The sequence below is a fragment of the Suncus etruscus genome, chromosome 16 (genome assembly GCF_024139225.1).
Source record: "Suncus etruscus isolate mSunEtr1 chromosome 16, mSunEtr1.pri.cur, whole genome shotgun sequence".
Classification (NCBI taxonomy): domain Eukaryota; kingdom Metazoa; phylum Chordata; class Mammalia; order Eulipotyphla; family Soricidae; genus Suncus; species Suncus etruscus.
In genome coordinates, this window is record NC_064863.1 from 54,629,758 (window position 1) to 54,647,788 (window position 18,031).

The 18,031-nt window shown below is 31.1% G+C and overlaps 1 protein-coding gene across 6 annotated transcripts in view; it reads right to left on the reverse strand.

The window, feature by feature from the left end:
• Positions 1-18,031, reverse strand: part of EPHA5 (EPH receptor A5) — a 320,717-nt gene that overhangs the window by 68,356 nt on the left and 234,330 nt on the right. For 3 of the 6 annotated variants that reach the window (XM_049790011.1, XM_049790014.1, XM_049790009.1), the window contains 2 exons: positions 10,579-10,738; positions 5,887-5,992 (listed from right to left, as the gene is read on the reverse strand). In XM_049790011.1, the coding sequence (XP_049645968.1) occupies positions 5,887-5,992; positions 10,579-10,738 (266 nt within the window). The remainder of the gene's footprint in view (positions 1-5,886; positions 5,993-10,578; positions 10,739-18,031) is intronic. The other 3 variants (XM_049790012.1, XM_049790010.1, XM_049790013.1) reach the window with 1 other exon arrangement.

Below are 18,031 nucleotides of genomic sequence, written 5' to 3' on the forward strand. Positions count from 1 at the left end.
GTCATATCATCACTAATTCACAAAACATTGAGATTTGTCTTTATGATTAGAAGCACTTGTCTGTGTGGTTATAAAATTTTGTTTTTTAATATTTTAAACTAAAACAATATACTAATATGAAATATCATATATTAATATAAAAATTTCACATTTTGAGTAAAATAATCCTAGTGATGTTAGAGATGCCAAATATAATCACATATCCATGATGTACAAATAGAAGAAAATCAAGAAAAAAAACAATTGTATATTGACCTATGTTATTTTTCATAAACAATAATGCTTAATACATGTTGAAATGTCATTAACTGTCATTAATATGATCAGATGTCAAAAAGTTGAAGAGTAAATTAAAAATCAATGTATTGACTATTAAAATATAGTGAAACATTTTAACTCCTATTCAGTAGATCTTTAAAATATTTGTTTTTATTTTGTGATAACATCAAATGTTTTATCATCTAGATAGAAAGAACATACCACCTATGTTAGGTATTCTATTAAGCTTATGTCTTAGCTAGGAACATTTTTCATTTCAAAACTATCAATATCATTAGCTAAAATGAGACAAAGCACTTGAAATAGAGATTGATGCACAGTTTATCCTTAATTCAATAATTTATGAGGTATTCATTCAATTAAATTATGTGGGAGAGCCACATAAATCTTTTCCTCTAAATGCATCTGGGTGGGCAAAAGAAAGAAGATATTTAACTCTAATTTATCAGTTAAAGTGTTAACTGCTATAAAATACTGATATATTGTTCTGATATAATAGTAGAAGGAGATAAAACTTTGGCTAAAGAATTTAAGAAGTTTTATAATAGAAATAATGGGTAGGATAGGTCTTGAATAGTAGATAAGGATTAAGTTTGAGAAATAAATGAAAACATCAAAAAGAAGAGAAGCATTCCTTTCATTCTTTTCCTTCATATGTGTCATTTATCTTTTAGGTGCAAGATACTAGTGTGCTGGATTATGTAATTTTAACTTCTTATTTAAGGTTATATTGTTAATAGTAGAAATGCTATATAGAACAGGTTCCAGAGCCTAAACAATTTGAGCTCTGCAATCAAAATCATCACAACCCAAAATGAGAGCTGGGCTCTGTCCAGTTGCAGTTGCTGTTTCGGTGATCCAATCAATAATTGTCAAGACTCTTGCTACCTCCTGGTTCACTCCTCTGATTCTTTAACTTAAATCATCCTCTTTCACTCCACTCTTAGGATCAAACACCCCTGAACTCTGCTCAACTTACTTCCTTTTGATGTTTGGATTTAAATATCAGGTTTGTACTATAGTATTATTACAAATAATAGCAATATATTTCCAATTGTACTGTTGAGACTATTTTGGCTTCTGGGCCTTTAAGAGCCTAAGTGTTTTTTTCTTCTTTAAAAAAGGCAGCTATAGGTAATGAGTGAAGTGGAAAGGGAGACAAAGCTGTACTTAATGTGACACTACCTACAAACCTCAGTTGACTCATATGATGGCTCAAACCTTAGCATATAGTAATAGTGTTACTTTGGTCTAGCCAGTTGTATTTGGAGATACAGAGCACCTTCACGGTTTTCCAGGGCCTCTAGGGCTATATCCAAAAATGCTGGACAAATGATGTGGAATAAATCTGGGACTCTAGACATACAAGGCATGCACTACTGATACCTGAATATCCTGTGCTTTGAATTATTATTTTTACACTCAGAAACTTTTCATGCAACTGAGCTATTATTTTCTTTTGTATGAGCTATTTTGAATGTGAATCTGGCTTTTTCACAAAAAAATCACAATAATATATATTAAAAATACATAGTTGGAAATCTGATTTGCTGAAAAATATTTTGAGGTATATTCTTAATAATCTTATGCTGTAGCTTCATAAATCTGTCCTAAGGCAATTGTATTTTTACTGATAATCTCAGCGGTGTCAGTGAGATAAGAAAATTTCTTCGAAAACTACATAAGGAACTAGAGCAATAATACAGTGGGTAAGACTCTTGCCTTTCACTTGGCTGACCCAACTTTGATCCTTGACAACACATTAAAAACCTTTAATCCTGCCCAAAGTATTTCCTGAGAATAAAGCTAAAAGTAAGCCCTGAGTACCAATGGGTGTAGCCCCCAAACACAAAACGATACCAATAACAACAAACGCAAAATAAGTAATCTTTTGGGGGAGATTTTGGGCTATACCAAGTGCTTCTTAAGGGTAACTCCTAGTTCTGCACTCAGAAATTGCCCCTGACAGGCTTGGGGACCAGATGTGATGCTGGCAATGGAACACAGGTTCGTCCCTAGTCAGCCATGTGCAAGGCAAACACCCTACTACTATGCTATTGCTCTGGCCCCAACAATTAAACTTTTATATAATTGTATAATATCTAATAAAATAACTTGCACCTAAAAAGTTAAATCACAGAAGTTAATATGTATCTATAATGTGATATATAACTCCTATAGTTCAATAATATATGCTAAAATAAATAAAGATCTTATGTGGAAATTTGTTAATAAAGAACAAATCTGGGGGTCTGGAGTAATAACAGTGGGTAGGGCATTTGCTATGCTCATGGCTTTGGGACTGATCCCTGGCACACCATATGGTCCCCAACCGCTGCCCAAAATTATTCCTCAGTTCAGAACCAGGAGTAACCCCTGAGCACCGCCAGGTGTGGCCCTCCTCCCAAAATAAATAAATCTCACATTACTTTTTGATAAAATATTTATTCCTTTAAACTACAATTTTCTAGTGTCAGCGTAATAGGGTGTGTTTTGTAAACTAAATAAAGGGAAATTATTAATGAATAACAAAGTAATTCAAAACTATGCAGGCAAAATGTTATCTTACTGGGCTTTTAGACTTAGTTATGTTAAAAATAAAGCTTGATCTCATGTTTAAGTGTGATTTCAGTATAGTGAGAAATGATTCTAAAATTTAATAATCTACAATAAATCTACAATAATTAATAATCTACAATAAATTTAGGTAATTATGTGAGTTAGGAAGTTAGGAAGAACGGGAGAACAGCCAGACAGAAGAGCAGGACAGAAGCCTTTCAAAAACAGTTGGCTTATCACGTAATCAGACATCCACCATCCAACCCCGAACCTCAAATCCTAACCTTAGAACTGACACAGTTCCCTTCAATAGTACCAGAATCAAACACCACCCCTGGGTGGGGGTGGGGGGTCACTAATACCACTCTGGCACCAATTTACAATTTGATATAAGGGCAGGTTGCCCCTAGTGGTGGGATGAAATAAGAAGACCCTTCATCCTAGGATAAAATCAGAAGACCCTTCATCCTAGGATATGTGCAAAAAGCAAGATCACAAGACTGACAGCAACAACCTTGACTGAGCAGAAAGTTTTTTTATGGAACCATAAAGAAAGACTCCATCCTAAACTTCATCCTAAGATCTGTGCAAAAACCAAGGTGCAAACACCAAAATCTCTAATTACAGAGGGCTGACTTTGACAACCACAACTGTGCAGAAAAAAAAATGGGGTTCAACAATGAACATGGCCTGAACTTGTAGCTGATCCCATGACAATATGCTTCAAGGATGGAGAAACCCTGCACCTCTTAGGCCAAGAGAATTTCCTTTCTAATTTCCCCAATACTTACTGTGCCTATGCAAAAACAAACAAACAAAAATATCTGCCACACCAGTCTCCCCTTCTGTTTTTGATTTTGTTTTGTTTTTTCTTTTTCTTTCTTCTTTTAAATTTATATTTACAACTTCTAGACAGGGTTTTTTCTTGCTTTTTTTTTTACAACAGAACCATAGAACATGAATCATCTTATTCTACCTCATAAGAGAATAAAAAAAGTGGATAGTACAATGGGCAAGCAGTCTCATGAACATTGAGTGAAAATAAAAAATAATCAGATCTAAATACCCAACCCAAATTCAAAGACAATAGAATCAAGAGACCCAAACTAAAAGCAATACACAAAGGGACCTGTTACACTAGCAGGGGGCTACAGGTGGAGGTATGGGATTTATCCTGAGAACAGGGGCAGAGGAAGGTCAACACTGGTGATAGGAATTGCTATAATTAATTGTCATTATGTACATTAACTGTAACTTTGAAAGACTTGTAATTCACATTGCTCTCAATAAAAATTATAGAAACAACAAAAAATTGGCCTAATGCTACAGATGTAAAAAAAAAAAGTGAACTGCTTATAAGTTATTTTGATGCATATAAAGGAAAAAAATTTTCCAGAAAACAGTCTGATTTGCAACCTGGCAAATAAAAATCCATGACCAATCTTATTAGCAAATTTGGTTGCATTAACATTAAGTTAAATATTTATTCTGTTGTAAGTCTTAAATATAGGGTTTTCTAAATTGCATGTGTGTCATAAGGTGTTTAAATGCATACTAGCTATTTTTAATATCTATGCCTTGCCTCTTATATTTATTCTAAATATCCTCCTAAAAGTATAAATATATTATAATCCCATCTGAGTAAAATTAATATAATTAATATTATTGGCTTTATTGCAAAAAGCCAACATCCTAAGTTAGCTGTACATTGAATAATAGTTTTCTATATTTATAAGTTATTCAACTAAATATTTTTAATAAAAAGCAAAGCTTCATGACAAGATCAATGATATTTTCTTCTATTCCAGAAGTTAAGTTCATAGGAGTGTTCTACCAAGGTAACTGCAGTTACCTTGTAAAACAGTGGGGAAAGATAACGAAACATTTGACTGAACAGCTAATTGTTTTCAGGGACTTAAACACTTATTCTTAACTACACTTTAGAATCTCTCAAATGATCAGTTAGAAGTTCTGGACTTTTCAGATAAAAGAGAAAGAAGAAACAATGTTTATTGAAAACAGAATATTACTACTGTAATTTAAGAATACATTCATGAATCTTTTAAAAATATAATGTTTGGTATATTGGAAAGTGCATAATACTGTATATTTATGTTTTGAATAAGTGATGAAGAGTCAAAAGTAAATGCACAGTATAGTCATAAAATCAATATCACCATTGGTTTTCTTACTTTTTTAGACCATCAGTATATTTACATTTATTTGTGGAAATTTAAATACTTTATTTGAAGAAGCCATTCATCAACCTTTCTATAGAAGTCTAACTCCAAAACATTTTCAATGGATGTATGTCTCTCATTTCTGAGCATCAATGATCTCACACAACCCCCTCCCAAATAAATGTTTTATGGAAGAAAAAAATTATTCATGCTTTTTTGTATTTGTTTAATTTTAGAAAATTGAATATTGTTGGGCTTAATGAAAAAAGTGCTTCAATAATTGTTCTTGTTGGTCTCTATTGCTTAATTATTTTATAAATTAAAAATAGACACAAAGACCTGTCAATATGATAGTCAACAAAATTCACCTAAACTCAATAAACACAACGTTCAGTGTATTCAATCTGAAATATCTCAGAAGCTGAAAATAAAAGCAGTTAATAGGTTTGATTATTTCATAACTTGATTGTTCAGCAGAGTTTGCTTTGTTTCCATTATCGTGTTCAGACTGACTACTGGGATCTAAAAGTATTAGTACTAGATCTCTAAATCTAACAGGCAAAGACATGTTTCTTTTAATAATTATTTTTCAGACAAACTAAAACACAAGTGATGTAAAAATTAGTTATATTAGTGACAATACATAATAAAACATCATTTGGAATAGATAGAGGCCTGAGAAAGAGAAACTGTTTAAAAGTTAGCACTGACATAGAAAAAACATGGAAGGCATAAGAAAGACATCATGCATCAGCTGCTGATACGCTGTATGTCTGATTTGTTTTAAGGTGTGTTCACAGTTAAGTGGTCAGAGCAAGGAAAAGAAGAGTTTGGGTCAAAAATTCAGAAGCACAGCTTTCTTTCTTACCTTCCACTGAGGAGGAAGCCGATAACCACCGCCAACAAAATGACTCCTATGGTCACAGACACAGCAATTATAGGAATCTGACTTTGATCGTTGGATGCTGCAACTGCTGATAAGAGGCACAGAAAATATAGCTTGTGGTTAAAGTGATTGTATGCATTCAGTCAGAGTCGCTAAATACTTGGTAATCAATGCATGATCTACGTAATTCATCCACCCATAGCCAAGATTTCCCCTCATATTTATTCTCTAATGTGTGTAATTGCAAAAACATCCTTAGAGAAAACATTTACTCTCCAAATGGAAATTTCAAAGACTTACTAAGTCACTGTTTATTTCCTTGTCATCAAAAAGATGAATATAATTGTTTGCGTAGTATTCATATAGGGATCTTAGATTGGCAGGAAAAAATGGAAGTAAGTCCTTGATTTCACATACCATAATTTAAATATGAGCTGGTAAATATATTAGATTTGACATTTGATAGTTTGCTTGTGGCTGTTCTCTAGAAAAAAAATCTTAATATCTCAGAAAAGATTTTTCCCCTTAGCCATGAATTCAAATTCAAAGTGATGATGTGTTTAAGACCTCCATGAACTTAAATGCAACATCACCATTTAAATTACAATTAAATCTAATAATTTCATGTTCATAATAAATATAAGATATCAACTCCTGAATAGCATCAATCTATTTAGTAATTTGATAATTCTGTATTGTCATTAGATTCATTTTCGTCACCTCTTAAAATGCATATATTAACTTTGAGTGTTTTATAACATAACTATCATGACAAAAATTAATATGATTAGATATTAGAGCCTTTTTCTGTTGAGAATGAAACAGATTTTTCAAAAAGTCGGATAAATACATTTCACTAATGTTCTAAAGAAATCTTCAGTAGGAAACCTACCAGAGTGTTGAATGACATTTTGATAAATTCAAAATATTACTTACCCTCCAGGAATTAAATTTTAACTATTATCAAATTCCATGTTATCTGTTCCATGTTTAATTTTTCTAACTCTTTACCAGATCTTAGTCCTATCAATTTAAAAAATAAAATATGTTTTCCTTCTAATCATCTCTTCCTGATTGTCTACACAAATTGAATCTGACCATGTTCTTGCACTTTATTACATTTTCAGTTATCTCAGACCATTTTTCAGAGCTCACTATCACCAAAATCAGTATCTTGCTGATTCAATTGCAAAAACAACCATGATTTACAAACTTCATCACTATTCTTACTTTCCTCTTCATGGATAATAATAACTGCCATTCAATGTCCTTTGCCCCACATCTTATCTGATTCTGTATTGCGTAGGAAGAATTTAATAACGGCATAACGTATGAGTAAGTTCAAGCATTCCACACTATTTTCAATTGACTTTCCAATATTTATTTTGTGAAATTCTAAGCACCGGTAATAACACTATATCCTTTTCTCAATTATTCCCCCCAAGGGGCCACTATTTCTAAGCAAAAAAATTCATAAACTTAGTTCAAAATATCCAATATAAGTATAATTTGACTTCAACAATCACAGTCTAATGTCTTTGATTTTATTGTTAAATGAATAATAAGTGCATCTCCTTAATCCTTCTTTATTCTCTTCTAAAATTAATTCATTATCACTCCAGGCTTTTTAAAATGTAAAACTTTAAAAATGAACAAAAGAAAGCAGGAGTATACGATTTGGTTCAGTGCTGATGGTCATTGCTTATATGAAAGAGATCTGGTTTTGATCCCATGTACTGCAAAACTGATTACATATAGAAAATAAAAAATAAAAGAATGTGATTATGTTTGAACTCTATGGTTACATGGTTAGCTGTATGAATTTGGTTAACTTGCTACACTGTCCTTTTCTACCAATCCTCATTTAAATTGCTTTATCCAAAGTAGTTTTTAATTCCTATTTAAATTATTATTTGAATTTAGTTTTATGGGTTATATTTTAAATACAGGATGAGGTAATAATGAATAACATTAATAAAAAATTTATAACCAAATTAATTAAATATTAAATAATAAAATAATTATATTAAGTTAAAGCAATTATATAATGTGAATACATAATCATGAAACAAGAAACCAATTAGAATATAATTTATAAGCATATACTTAATAATATTGAAATAATTTTTTCTCAACATATCTCAACAACACTTTCCATAGTAATGGTGACTTATTATAGTATTCTTTTGTTTTGTTTTGTTTTTGTTTTTTGGGGGGGTCACACCAGGCAGTGCTCAGAGGTTACTCCTGGTTCTATGCTCAGAAATCGCCCTGACAGGCTCAGGGGACCATATGGGATGCTGGGATTTGAACCACCATCCTTCTGCATGCAAGGCAAACACCCTATCTCCATGCTCTCTCTCCAGCCCCTATGATATTCTTAACTGTCAACAACCAAATAAAAACTAAAGATAACTTTAATAGAAAAAAATGCAAAAAGGCTTAAGTTTCTTATTCAAGTATTTAAGGACTGAGTTGCAAAAATAATTTATTTAGGGGAAGTTTATGCTTTATACAAATATTTGCCCATAAAATAATGCAATTTTATAAAATGCTATGCAAATAGCTTTCAGATAAATGAGACACAAGAAAAATGTTACAGATTCAAGAAAGCAACAAAAAATCATTTTTAAAATAATGACGAAAATTATTCTCAAATTGTTCTTAAGATGAACATTAATCACACAGAATAAACTATATTCTTACTCTCTGGAGATAAGTGTTATTGTTCTGTTTTTGTTTATGTCCCTAGAATTAAAAAAAACTAATACATTATAGGTGTTCAATACTTTCTTATTGAACTATATCCTGGTTTCTATATAAAGGTCAAGAAGGTTATTATCTAATAGACACTTTGTATAAAAATGTCATTTTTAAATTGTACACAAATACATGGTCAAGTGTTTAAATAAAAATTAGATTTCAAATTCAGCAGAAAGGCAGACTGACTCTACAGTATTCCCTTTAGTTAGAATAACACTAAAATTTACTTTGGTGGGGGGCAGAAAGAACACACCTTGCTGTACTCAGGGACTACTACTGTCTGAGATCTGGGATTATTTCTGGTGAACATTGAGAGCCAGGGATCAAATCCAAGTCAGCTACATGAAAGGCAAGCACCTTATCAAATCTATTGGCAAATAAAATCTACTTTTTATGTAATAAAATGTGTGATATAATGTTTCCTTTAGATATTATATGTGAAATATGTAAGAATTAAAGTTTCAGGTGACTTTCTAAAGCAATTTGTAAAATGTCTCCATGGCAGTTCTCTCAGTGAGAAGAATTTATTAATTTTGGCCTACCTGGAAGTTAATATTTAATTAAAGCATAAATGAAGAAATAATGAACAGTACAGAGAAAAGTGACTACTGAACAGGATAATTTCTAAAAATTATGTTATTCAGTTTTATTTAATAAAATCATATTTTATTTGTCATCTAGACAGTATACATTACTGATGACATCTAAAGAGAAACAAGGTCAGATTAGCATGACAGTTATAAAATAAATCTTTTCTCATAATCCTGTTTAGTATTTATGATATTAAACTGAATAATTAATGATTTGCTTTATGGTAATCTTCCCTGCTAATTACATTTATTCTTCTTAAATCTATCAGAAATTTTTCTGATAAGTTTAAATGTTTAATTTCAGTAGACTCATCTAAACCTAAGAAGTAGAGATTACCAAGTGTAAAGAAAAAAAATAAATTGTTATTTTTCAATTGCCAACATTATGTATAATATTATTATTCAATGAAAGAAATATTTAGCTTATTTTTAAGTAGTTAAAATTATTTCCCAATTCTACATTAACAAGAGTTTATCTTGATTTTTGTAAATATGCTACATAGAATTGCGCAAATTAAAATTTTTATTATTAATAGTATAACATTACAAAGTATATGTTATCATTAATGTCTCATTTTTTTGGTCCTCAATATGTTCTTTTTTATTGTAAAATCAACTACTTCTGGATGTCTAATATGTATATTCACTTACATATTTTACACTTCTTTTTCCATCTAAACTCTGAATATCAGTTGTTTTATTTTTAATCTATAAACAAGGCAGATTATTGTATTCAACTACATTTACAAGTAAATTATTTCATTTGTCATTATCAGAATTGTCTTATGCTTTGTAATGAAGAAATGAAGTACACGAAGAGTTTAGCAGAATTATTTTCAGATATTCTTCACTGAGCACTGCTAAAAGTTTATTTATTGAAAAAGCAATCAGATTGGTTGCTGAAACCACCATGTGCTTGCCAAACTCAATGCTAACTAAAACTCCCTGTGAAATATTCATAAAAAACACTAACCAGGTAGTATGGTTCGATAAAACAAGTAAAAAGTAAATGGCAATAATTCAATAAAGTATGGCAGCAGTGGAAAGAAAGTCTTTAAAAGCAAAGGTTTAAACATTTCTTAAAGATCTCCTGATGTTTCAGCTCCCAGTAGACTAAATGCAATGAGGAGCAGGGACCAATGTGTTAACCAGCTAACCTACCATAATTGCATGACAGATGGTTGTTACCTGAAGAGGTCATGCCTAAGAGAAGAAGTAGTAGCAGGAGACTGACAGAATGCCCAGGGAGAGTATTGATCGACTGACTCTTTGCTGGTAACAATTACAGAGACATGAGTTGACAGTAATTAAAATGACTTACACACTGGGATGGTTTCAAACTCAAATCTTCGACTGAAGACACCATAGCCTGCTGCTGTGCGAGCTCGAATTTGGAAGACATACACTGAAGCTGGTTTCAAGCCCTCAGCAGTTATAGTAGTCTCTTTAGATTTGATAATTGTATAGCTGCTTTCATGGTCCTGGGATTATAAATTACATACAATAAAAATAAAAGTCAACATATGAATTGCTAATGACAACAATCATTAGAATATTAGCTCAGAAACAAAACAGTAATAGAAGCTTGGCAAGTTGTATGTATTTCTATAGGAAACAAACTTACAGACACTAAATATGATAATTGTAGAGCTTTAAAAATACTTTCTAGTACTAGTTATTCCCTTAGCTGAAATAAAATTGTAGATTTTTAAGGCCCATTTGGATATAAAAAAATCTGATGCAGTATTTTAATAGTATTAGTGAGTGTGCTTCTCTTGTAACTTTTATTGGAACACATTTAAATACTGCCAATCCATTGAGAGAAGTTTCAACATCTCATATACTGCCAGAAATAGTTATGTGCTACCTCTTCTATAAGTTTGATTATTAGTAATAATTGGGACTTGGAAGAAAAGTAAAATAGTTCACTTATGAATGGAATGTCCACTCATTAAATCTGAAAAGGGAGAGTTCTAAAAAATACACAAAACATAAAATCAGTTAAAAAATTTTTTAATTTGAATTTGTTTGGTTTGGTGTATAGTAATTTATAACAGAGTAAAAACACATAGCTTGAATGATGATGTGGGAAATGAATACAAGAACGAAAGCATAGACCTACTAACACTTCATCTTATCTGTAAAGTTATTGTACTTAATATAAAACCCTGGCCTAAAAAAAAATCTTTAAACAAGTGAAGTCCCCAAGAAAAACTTTCACCTCCCATTTACTTTTGTGTGAATTATCTATAAAGTTTGTTGTTATTGATGATTTTCTGCAGGTCTCCTACATTTATCATATTTCTTAATAAAGGGCAAATTAACTTAAGTAATGATTATAGATCTACTTTCCCCATATTAAAGGTCTTTCCTTGATGTAATGATTTAAATGATGACTATAAACTATCATTTAAAAATGTTCTTTTTAAAAAAAGAAGCACATGCTGATTCACATCATAAATATTAAATGAGCATAGCAAATGAAAGTTTTTCTCTCTGTAATGAGAGAAAATTGAAAAAGAAGAAGCTCGTCATAAATAACAGGATGGGGTAGTTTGGCAGAGAAGGGACCATTATGACATGATCGTTGGAAATCATCACTCTGGGCAAAAAATTGGTTTTAAAAGGAGATATAATGAAATAAACATATGATACCTCTTCAGAAACAATATTGCAATCCATAGTGTGTAAAACTTTTTTTAAAAAAGGAAACGAGAAGAGGTGGGAGAGAAAGGGAGAGAGAGAGAGCCAGTTAAGCAGGGGGAGGGTAGGATGGAAACTAGGGACATTGGCGGGAAATTTCCACTGGTAAAGGGTGTTGACATTGTATAACTGAAACGAAATGAACAAATTTGTAACTGTATCTCATGCTAAATCAATTAAAGTTTTTATTTGAAAAAATAATTTAACATGCACTCAAGCATTCTAATAAAGGGTGTAGTTAATATTTTATTATCACACTCTTTTACGTTAAAATGAGAAACTAACGAATTTTTACTTTTGTAATTAATAAGAGCATTCCATATTACAACTTCAGTATTGACTAACAAAAGAAAATGTACTTTTACTTTGACCTTTCCTATCTACATATGTAAATGTCTGGTAAAGAGAGATTTTTGTCTAGCTATTACATTTTTCTTTTATATAGAAACAGGTCATGTATAAAAACACTTCATATAGGGAAAATAAAGCACTTTGCATGATTTTTAAAATTTTGTCAACAGAAAATTGATTTTTAACCATTTAATGTTACTAGAATTCAACCTAAATTAGAGTATAGAAATATGTATTATAATTATGATTATGATCATTTTGTTTTGGGCATACTAAGCAGTGCTCAAGGTTTTTGCTCAAGTTTTCAGGCAAATGGACTGCTCCTGGTTTAGTTTGAAAGAACTTATGGAGTGTGGACTGTAAACCTGGGTGAGCAAAATGAAAGGAAAGATTCATACCTATTACACTAACTCTTTAGCCCCCACATTCTAATTTTTAAGAAGCATCATCATTCATTTTTCTTAACTTAAATTTAAACACTCTCTCAGCAGATACGCTTTAATTGCTCTTCAAATTTTCTGATTAAATTTTGCAAGTTGCTGACACATTTAGCTCATAGATTAACAAATAAGCCTTGTAGTTCAGAAATTATATTAGTATTTTATAAATGTTTAAATGGATCATTTAATCATACAAAACTTTACCTCATTGACATTAATTATCTTCATTCCCCAAAATCCATTGTTCTTTTTGTAAACACTCTATTATAATCCCTACCACATCCTAGGGGTCTAGCAATTAAAAAAGAGCAACAATTTTTATATGTGTTTTTAAAAGAATAAAACAGCTTTTTTTTTTTTTTTTTGGTTTTTCGGGCCACACCCGTTTGATGCTCAGGGGTTACTCCTGGCTACGCGCTCAGAAATTGCCCCTGGCTTGGGGGGACCATATGGGACGCCGGGGGATTGAACCGAGGTCCTTCCTTGGCTAGCGCTTGCAAGGCAGACACCTTACCTCTAGCGCCACCTCACCGGCCCCATGAATAAAACAGCTTTAAAAATTATTGCGATCCATGAAATTCTGAGACATTCAATATTATGACTGAATATAAAAGACTTTATCAATAATAATCTACCTTCCAATTTAGCTGTAGTTTTAGTGAGAATTTTTAATCAAAAATGATTAAAGGCATACTTGAAATATCTTTAATTTTATTTAAATTGAGTTTAAATAGTTAAAATCTAGAAAGAACTTCACTGTGCATCAAATATACTCAAGATTATTGTATTATAGAATAAAACAAGTTTTTTTTAATAAAACAAAAAGCATTAAGAAAGCAGGGTCAGTATATAAGTCAAGAAAGTAAATGTATGTATACACTAAAACTTAGGTTTTTCTTATTTAATAATGGGATCAAGTTATTTTTAAGAAACAAGCAAAACTGTACATAGCACTTATTATAGTACTAAATTTAAAATAAATTTTAAATAAGTTATAAATAAACTCTATTTGACCCTATAACATGACAGCAAGTACTTGTACTAAAAAATAATTTCTTTTGTTAAGGTTTTTGTGGGGAGGCCACACCAAGTGGTGCTCAGGGGTTATTACTGGCTCTGTGCTTAGAAATTGCTCCTGGCTTGGGGGATCATATGAGGTGCCTAGGATTGAACCTGCGTTTGTCCTGGGTCAGTCATGTGCATGGCAAACACCCTACAACTGTGCTAGCACTCCAGCTCCTAATTTTTAAAACTCACAAGGTTGTAATGTCTAATTACTGAAGTCATAATTAAGATGTTTTATAAGAAGAATATTAAGAATGTATACTTTGCTAAAAGGGGGAGCAATATAACTATATGAGAAAGTGAATCCTTGTAGTGCATGATCTAATATTAATTGAACAAAATCACACAATGTTTTATCTACCTATTAACATTACATAAACCTCTGTAATTTCTTACTGCAAGTCTAACTCTACATTATGTTTCTAATTTAGTTTGAATATCTATTATCAAGGCAACATAGCAAAGCATATATCTAAGGATTATTTATTTGCCAATTTTTTTACCCTAACGTCTTTCAATTATGCTTATCTTATTAATTCTTTTATATCACAAGTCCTATCTACCATCTTCAACACATACAACTGGCTGCCAAGTCCTTGGTCAAGACAGTGGCTTTTGCTGCCTTCTTACACACACTGAGCAAATGAGCTACATTCCCCAGCTGCTTAGTAAATGCTGTTCACATGCAGTGAAGGGAGGGCCTTAGCAGAAGGAGCCAGCTGGCAAACACCCTACCAAGGGGCAGTTTCCCTTTGCCTCTGCCTTTAATTAAGAGATGGCAACAGTCCCATCAACATGCAGGAGCAGAGGCCCAATGACCTCTATTAGAGCAGGGCAATCACAGGCAGGAATGCCAGCTGGCAAATGTTTGAGTCCTGGAAAGCTTTGCCACCTGTGTCTGGCTAAGTGCCATACATAAAATGGTGGTGTCATTCTAAAGGTTCAAAATGAGCTATGGAAATATATCTGGGTACTCAACTCAGTGTAAAGCATAAAAAAGCTCATTATCCCTTTTTTATTTCCTTTTCTTAGAGTAATTATTTTAATGTTCAAGTATTTTTGTAGTTTTTTAAATGCTTTTATTTATGGAAAGGAGTTTTGCTTTAAAGTTTTGCTTTTAAAAGATCTTAAACTGAATATTATCACAGTAAAAAATAAATCACAGACAAAAGGAACTTTCTCCTGTAATATACTATATATACATATAATTTGTGGCTTTTATAGCACATAGATAGTTCTTGATTTATTAAGTAAGAATATTATAGAAACATTTTCCCAAGTCACTTTTTCTCATTTTGACTTTTAAAAGCAACATAACAGAATGTAACATTAAAATTAAAGCAAAAGTCTTAAAATAAATTCATTAAATAAAAAATTGAAGTATAAATAAAATAGTTACAAAGATGGATAAAATATGCAAGAAAGATATATTACCAGAGAAGAAAGCCTCCTTTACTTGTTCAATTCTCTACAGAAGCAGCAGTTTGGGGAAAGAAAGATAAATCTTTGGGCTTTTTAGATATGTATATGGTTATGAAACTCTTGCATATATTGGGTAGAAGTAGGTTACTCATAATGAGAAAATAGGACAATTTATTTAAAAACAAAACCAGTAATTGGTCTAGCTAGAAGCTTCATGGGGAAGACAAAGAAGTACACTAAGTACTTGTTAAACTTTCCATTTTCCTGTTATGAGTCTTACTTCATTTAAGGTTCGTAATGGCAAGATATATAGTTTTGAGTATACACTTGAACATTACCATCCCCATAAACTTCATGTAAAATATGCTTTAATTATAATAAAAATTAGAAAGATTTTTAAAGATTTCAGGCAATGCATCTATATAGAGTTACAACTTTATTTGCTTAGGTTAACATAAATGTACATGTAACAAAATAAAACAATTAAAAAGGGTCAGAATGTTAGTATAGTGGGAAAGGTTGCCTTGCAATAGAAGGCCCAATTTATAGTCCTAGCAATCCCTATGGGTGATGCCTGATCCTCACCAGGATTGATATCTGAGCACAAAGTCAGAGGTACTATCTAAACACCACCAGAAAGGTCCCAACAAACAAAAAAACCCAAAGTAACAACAAAACAAAAAACAGAATATGAAATGTAATCTGAATTTAATGATGTTTTAATGCATTTTTTGTAAAATTGATAAACATATAGGTTTATTTTATTTTGTTTTATTTTTTTTTGGTTTTTGGGTTTTGGGTCACACCCGGCGGTGCTCAGGGGTTACTTCTGGCTGTCTGCTCAGAAATAGCTCCTGGCAGGCACAGTGGACCATATGGGACACCGGGATTCGAACCAACCACCTTTGGTCCTGGATCGGCTGCTTGCAAGGCAAACGCCACTGTGCTATCTCTCCGGGCCCACATATAGGTTTTTTATGCAACTTAGATTACTACTCCTAGATTCAGAGAATAAGTGAGGGATATACATGTAACACTTTCCTCAGCTTGACTAATTTTTAAATATTAGTAGCACTGCAAACCATATGTAACATACCTTTGTCTCAGAAGTTCTCTTAGTCTTATTGGATAATACATTTGATAGCATATTTTTTGTAAAATAAGCTATAAGTATATTTATTGTGCCAATAGGTCCACTGGTGAAGGAGGGTGTTTTTTATATGACTGAAACCCAACTACAATCATGTTTGTAATCAAATTATAAAATAAAGATATTAAAAAAGAAATATAATTATTTAAAAAACATTTATATTTTATCCATCTATTTCTAAGATTAATTTTACATGTTTACATAGTCTACAAAGACAGGTATGTGGAAATTATTCATTTCTCTCATCCACAGCCCCACACCAAATTTTTGTCCTCTGTTAAGTTTTACATAGACAATTAATTTCTAAATTAATTAACAATTTTAAAAGCTACAAAGAAATAAAAGCATTGTTAAATGAACTCTGGAGATAAAGATCCAGTGCTTTAATTAAAGCATTTAAATAGAATGCTAAATTTAAAGTAATTTTTCATTAATAGATTATAGCATTCTACCTAGTATTTTTGTTTTAGTTTGAAAAAAATACTAATTCCCAAACTGTTTCCAGTACTCCAGTTTAGATAATTTTTCATGACTGATAAAATAAAATTTTTAATTTTTATTACATTTTTTTTCTAAGAGAGAAAGAGTGATATTTTTGCAAGTTTGGAAGAATCAACTGAGTATGACTGAATCTTCTTTTTCAGGGATTTGCATCTTTGAACTGTTTGCTGACTTTTGACTATTATTTCCTTAAGATAAGCAGTTCAGAATTAGGATCTCTAACCTACTTCTAAGAGCCTGAGGTTGACACTTGTTATAATATTTAACTTATATTTAGATATTATTGTTTAATTAACCAATTAATTAAAATTATACATTAAATTTGTATATTTAACTTGTATTAATAAACATTGTATTGTTAATAAATACAAAGCATACATTAATTTATAATAATATTATAATATTTAATATTTTAATTCAGGCTACTTTAGTGATGAACAATATTTAGATCTGTGTAAAATAACTAGTGAAATGATAAGGCAGGGTCTATGACATTATAGGTAGCTATGTACTTAAGAGACACTCTTGCTTGAATAATTTATTTTCTTATTTTCCTACTATATTATTCCTTTTATCAGTGGTTTATCTTTTAGTTGAGCTATTAAAATGAGGTAGGTATGATAATTATTGCTTTATACATTTATTTTCTTATTTTGTGGGGGAGGTGAGCTTATCTCTATATGTACAGGGGTTGAGGGTATGCTCATCATGTCAGTGAAGGGATGAAAGTTTAATGATAGAACCCAGTAATGCGTTATTCCCCAACTCTTGGGTACCATCAGATTACACTTGACATTGAAAGGGATCAAACTCATTTGCATGTAAAGCAAATGTTCTAGACATTTGAGCTACCACTCTAATTCCTATTATTATATTTAGAAGTAAAAATATATTTATTAAAATGTGTAAAAAATAGACCTAATAAACAATTCATGAAGAAAAAATATCAAGAAAATATAGAAAATATGAAGCACACATTTTTATTATTCTTTTTATTTCAATTTTTAAAAGTGATGTTTTTTATACAATTTAGCTTTCAATAATTCCTAATAGTGAAAATGGTAGATTATCATTCATAAACACATGTGATTTTTCTTATAAGTACAATGCAATCACTACTGATTACATTTTAATGTATTAAT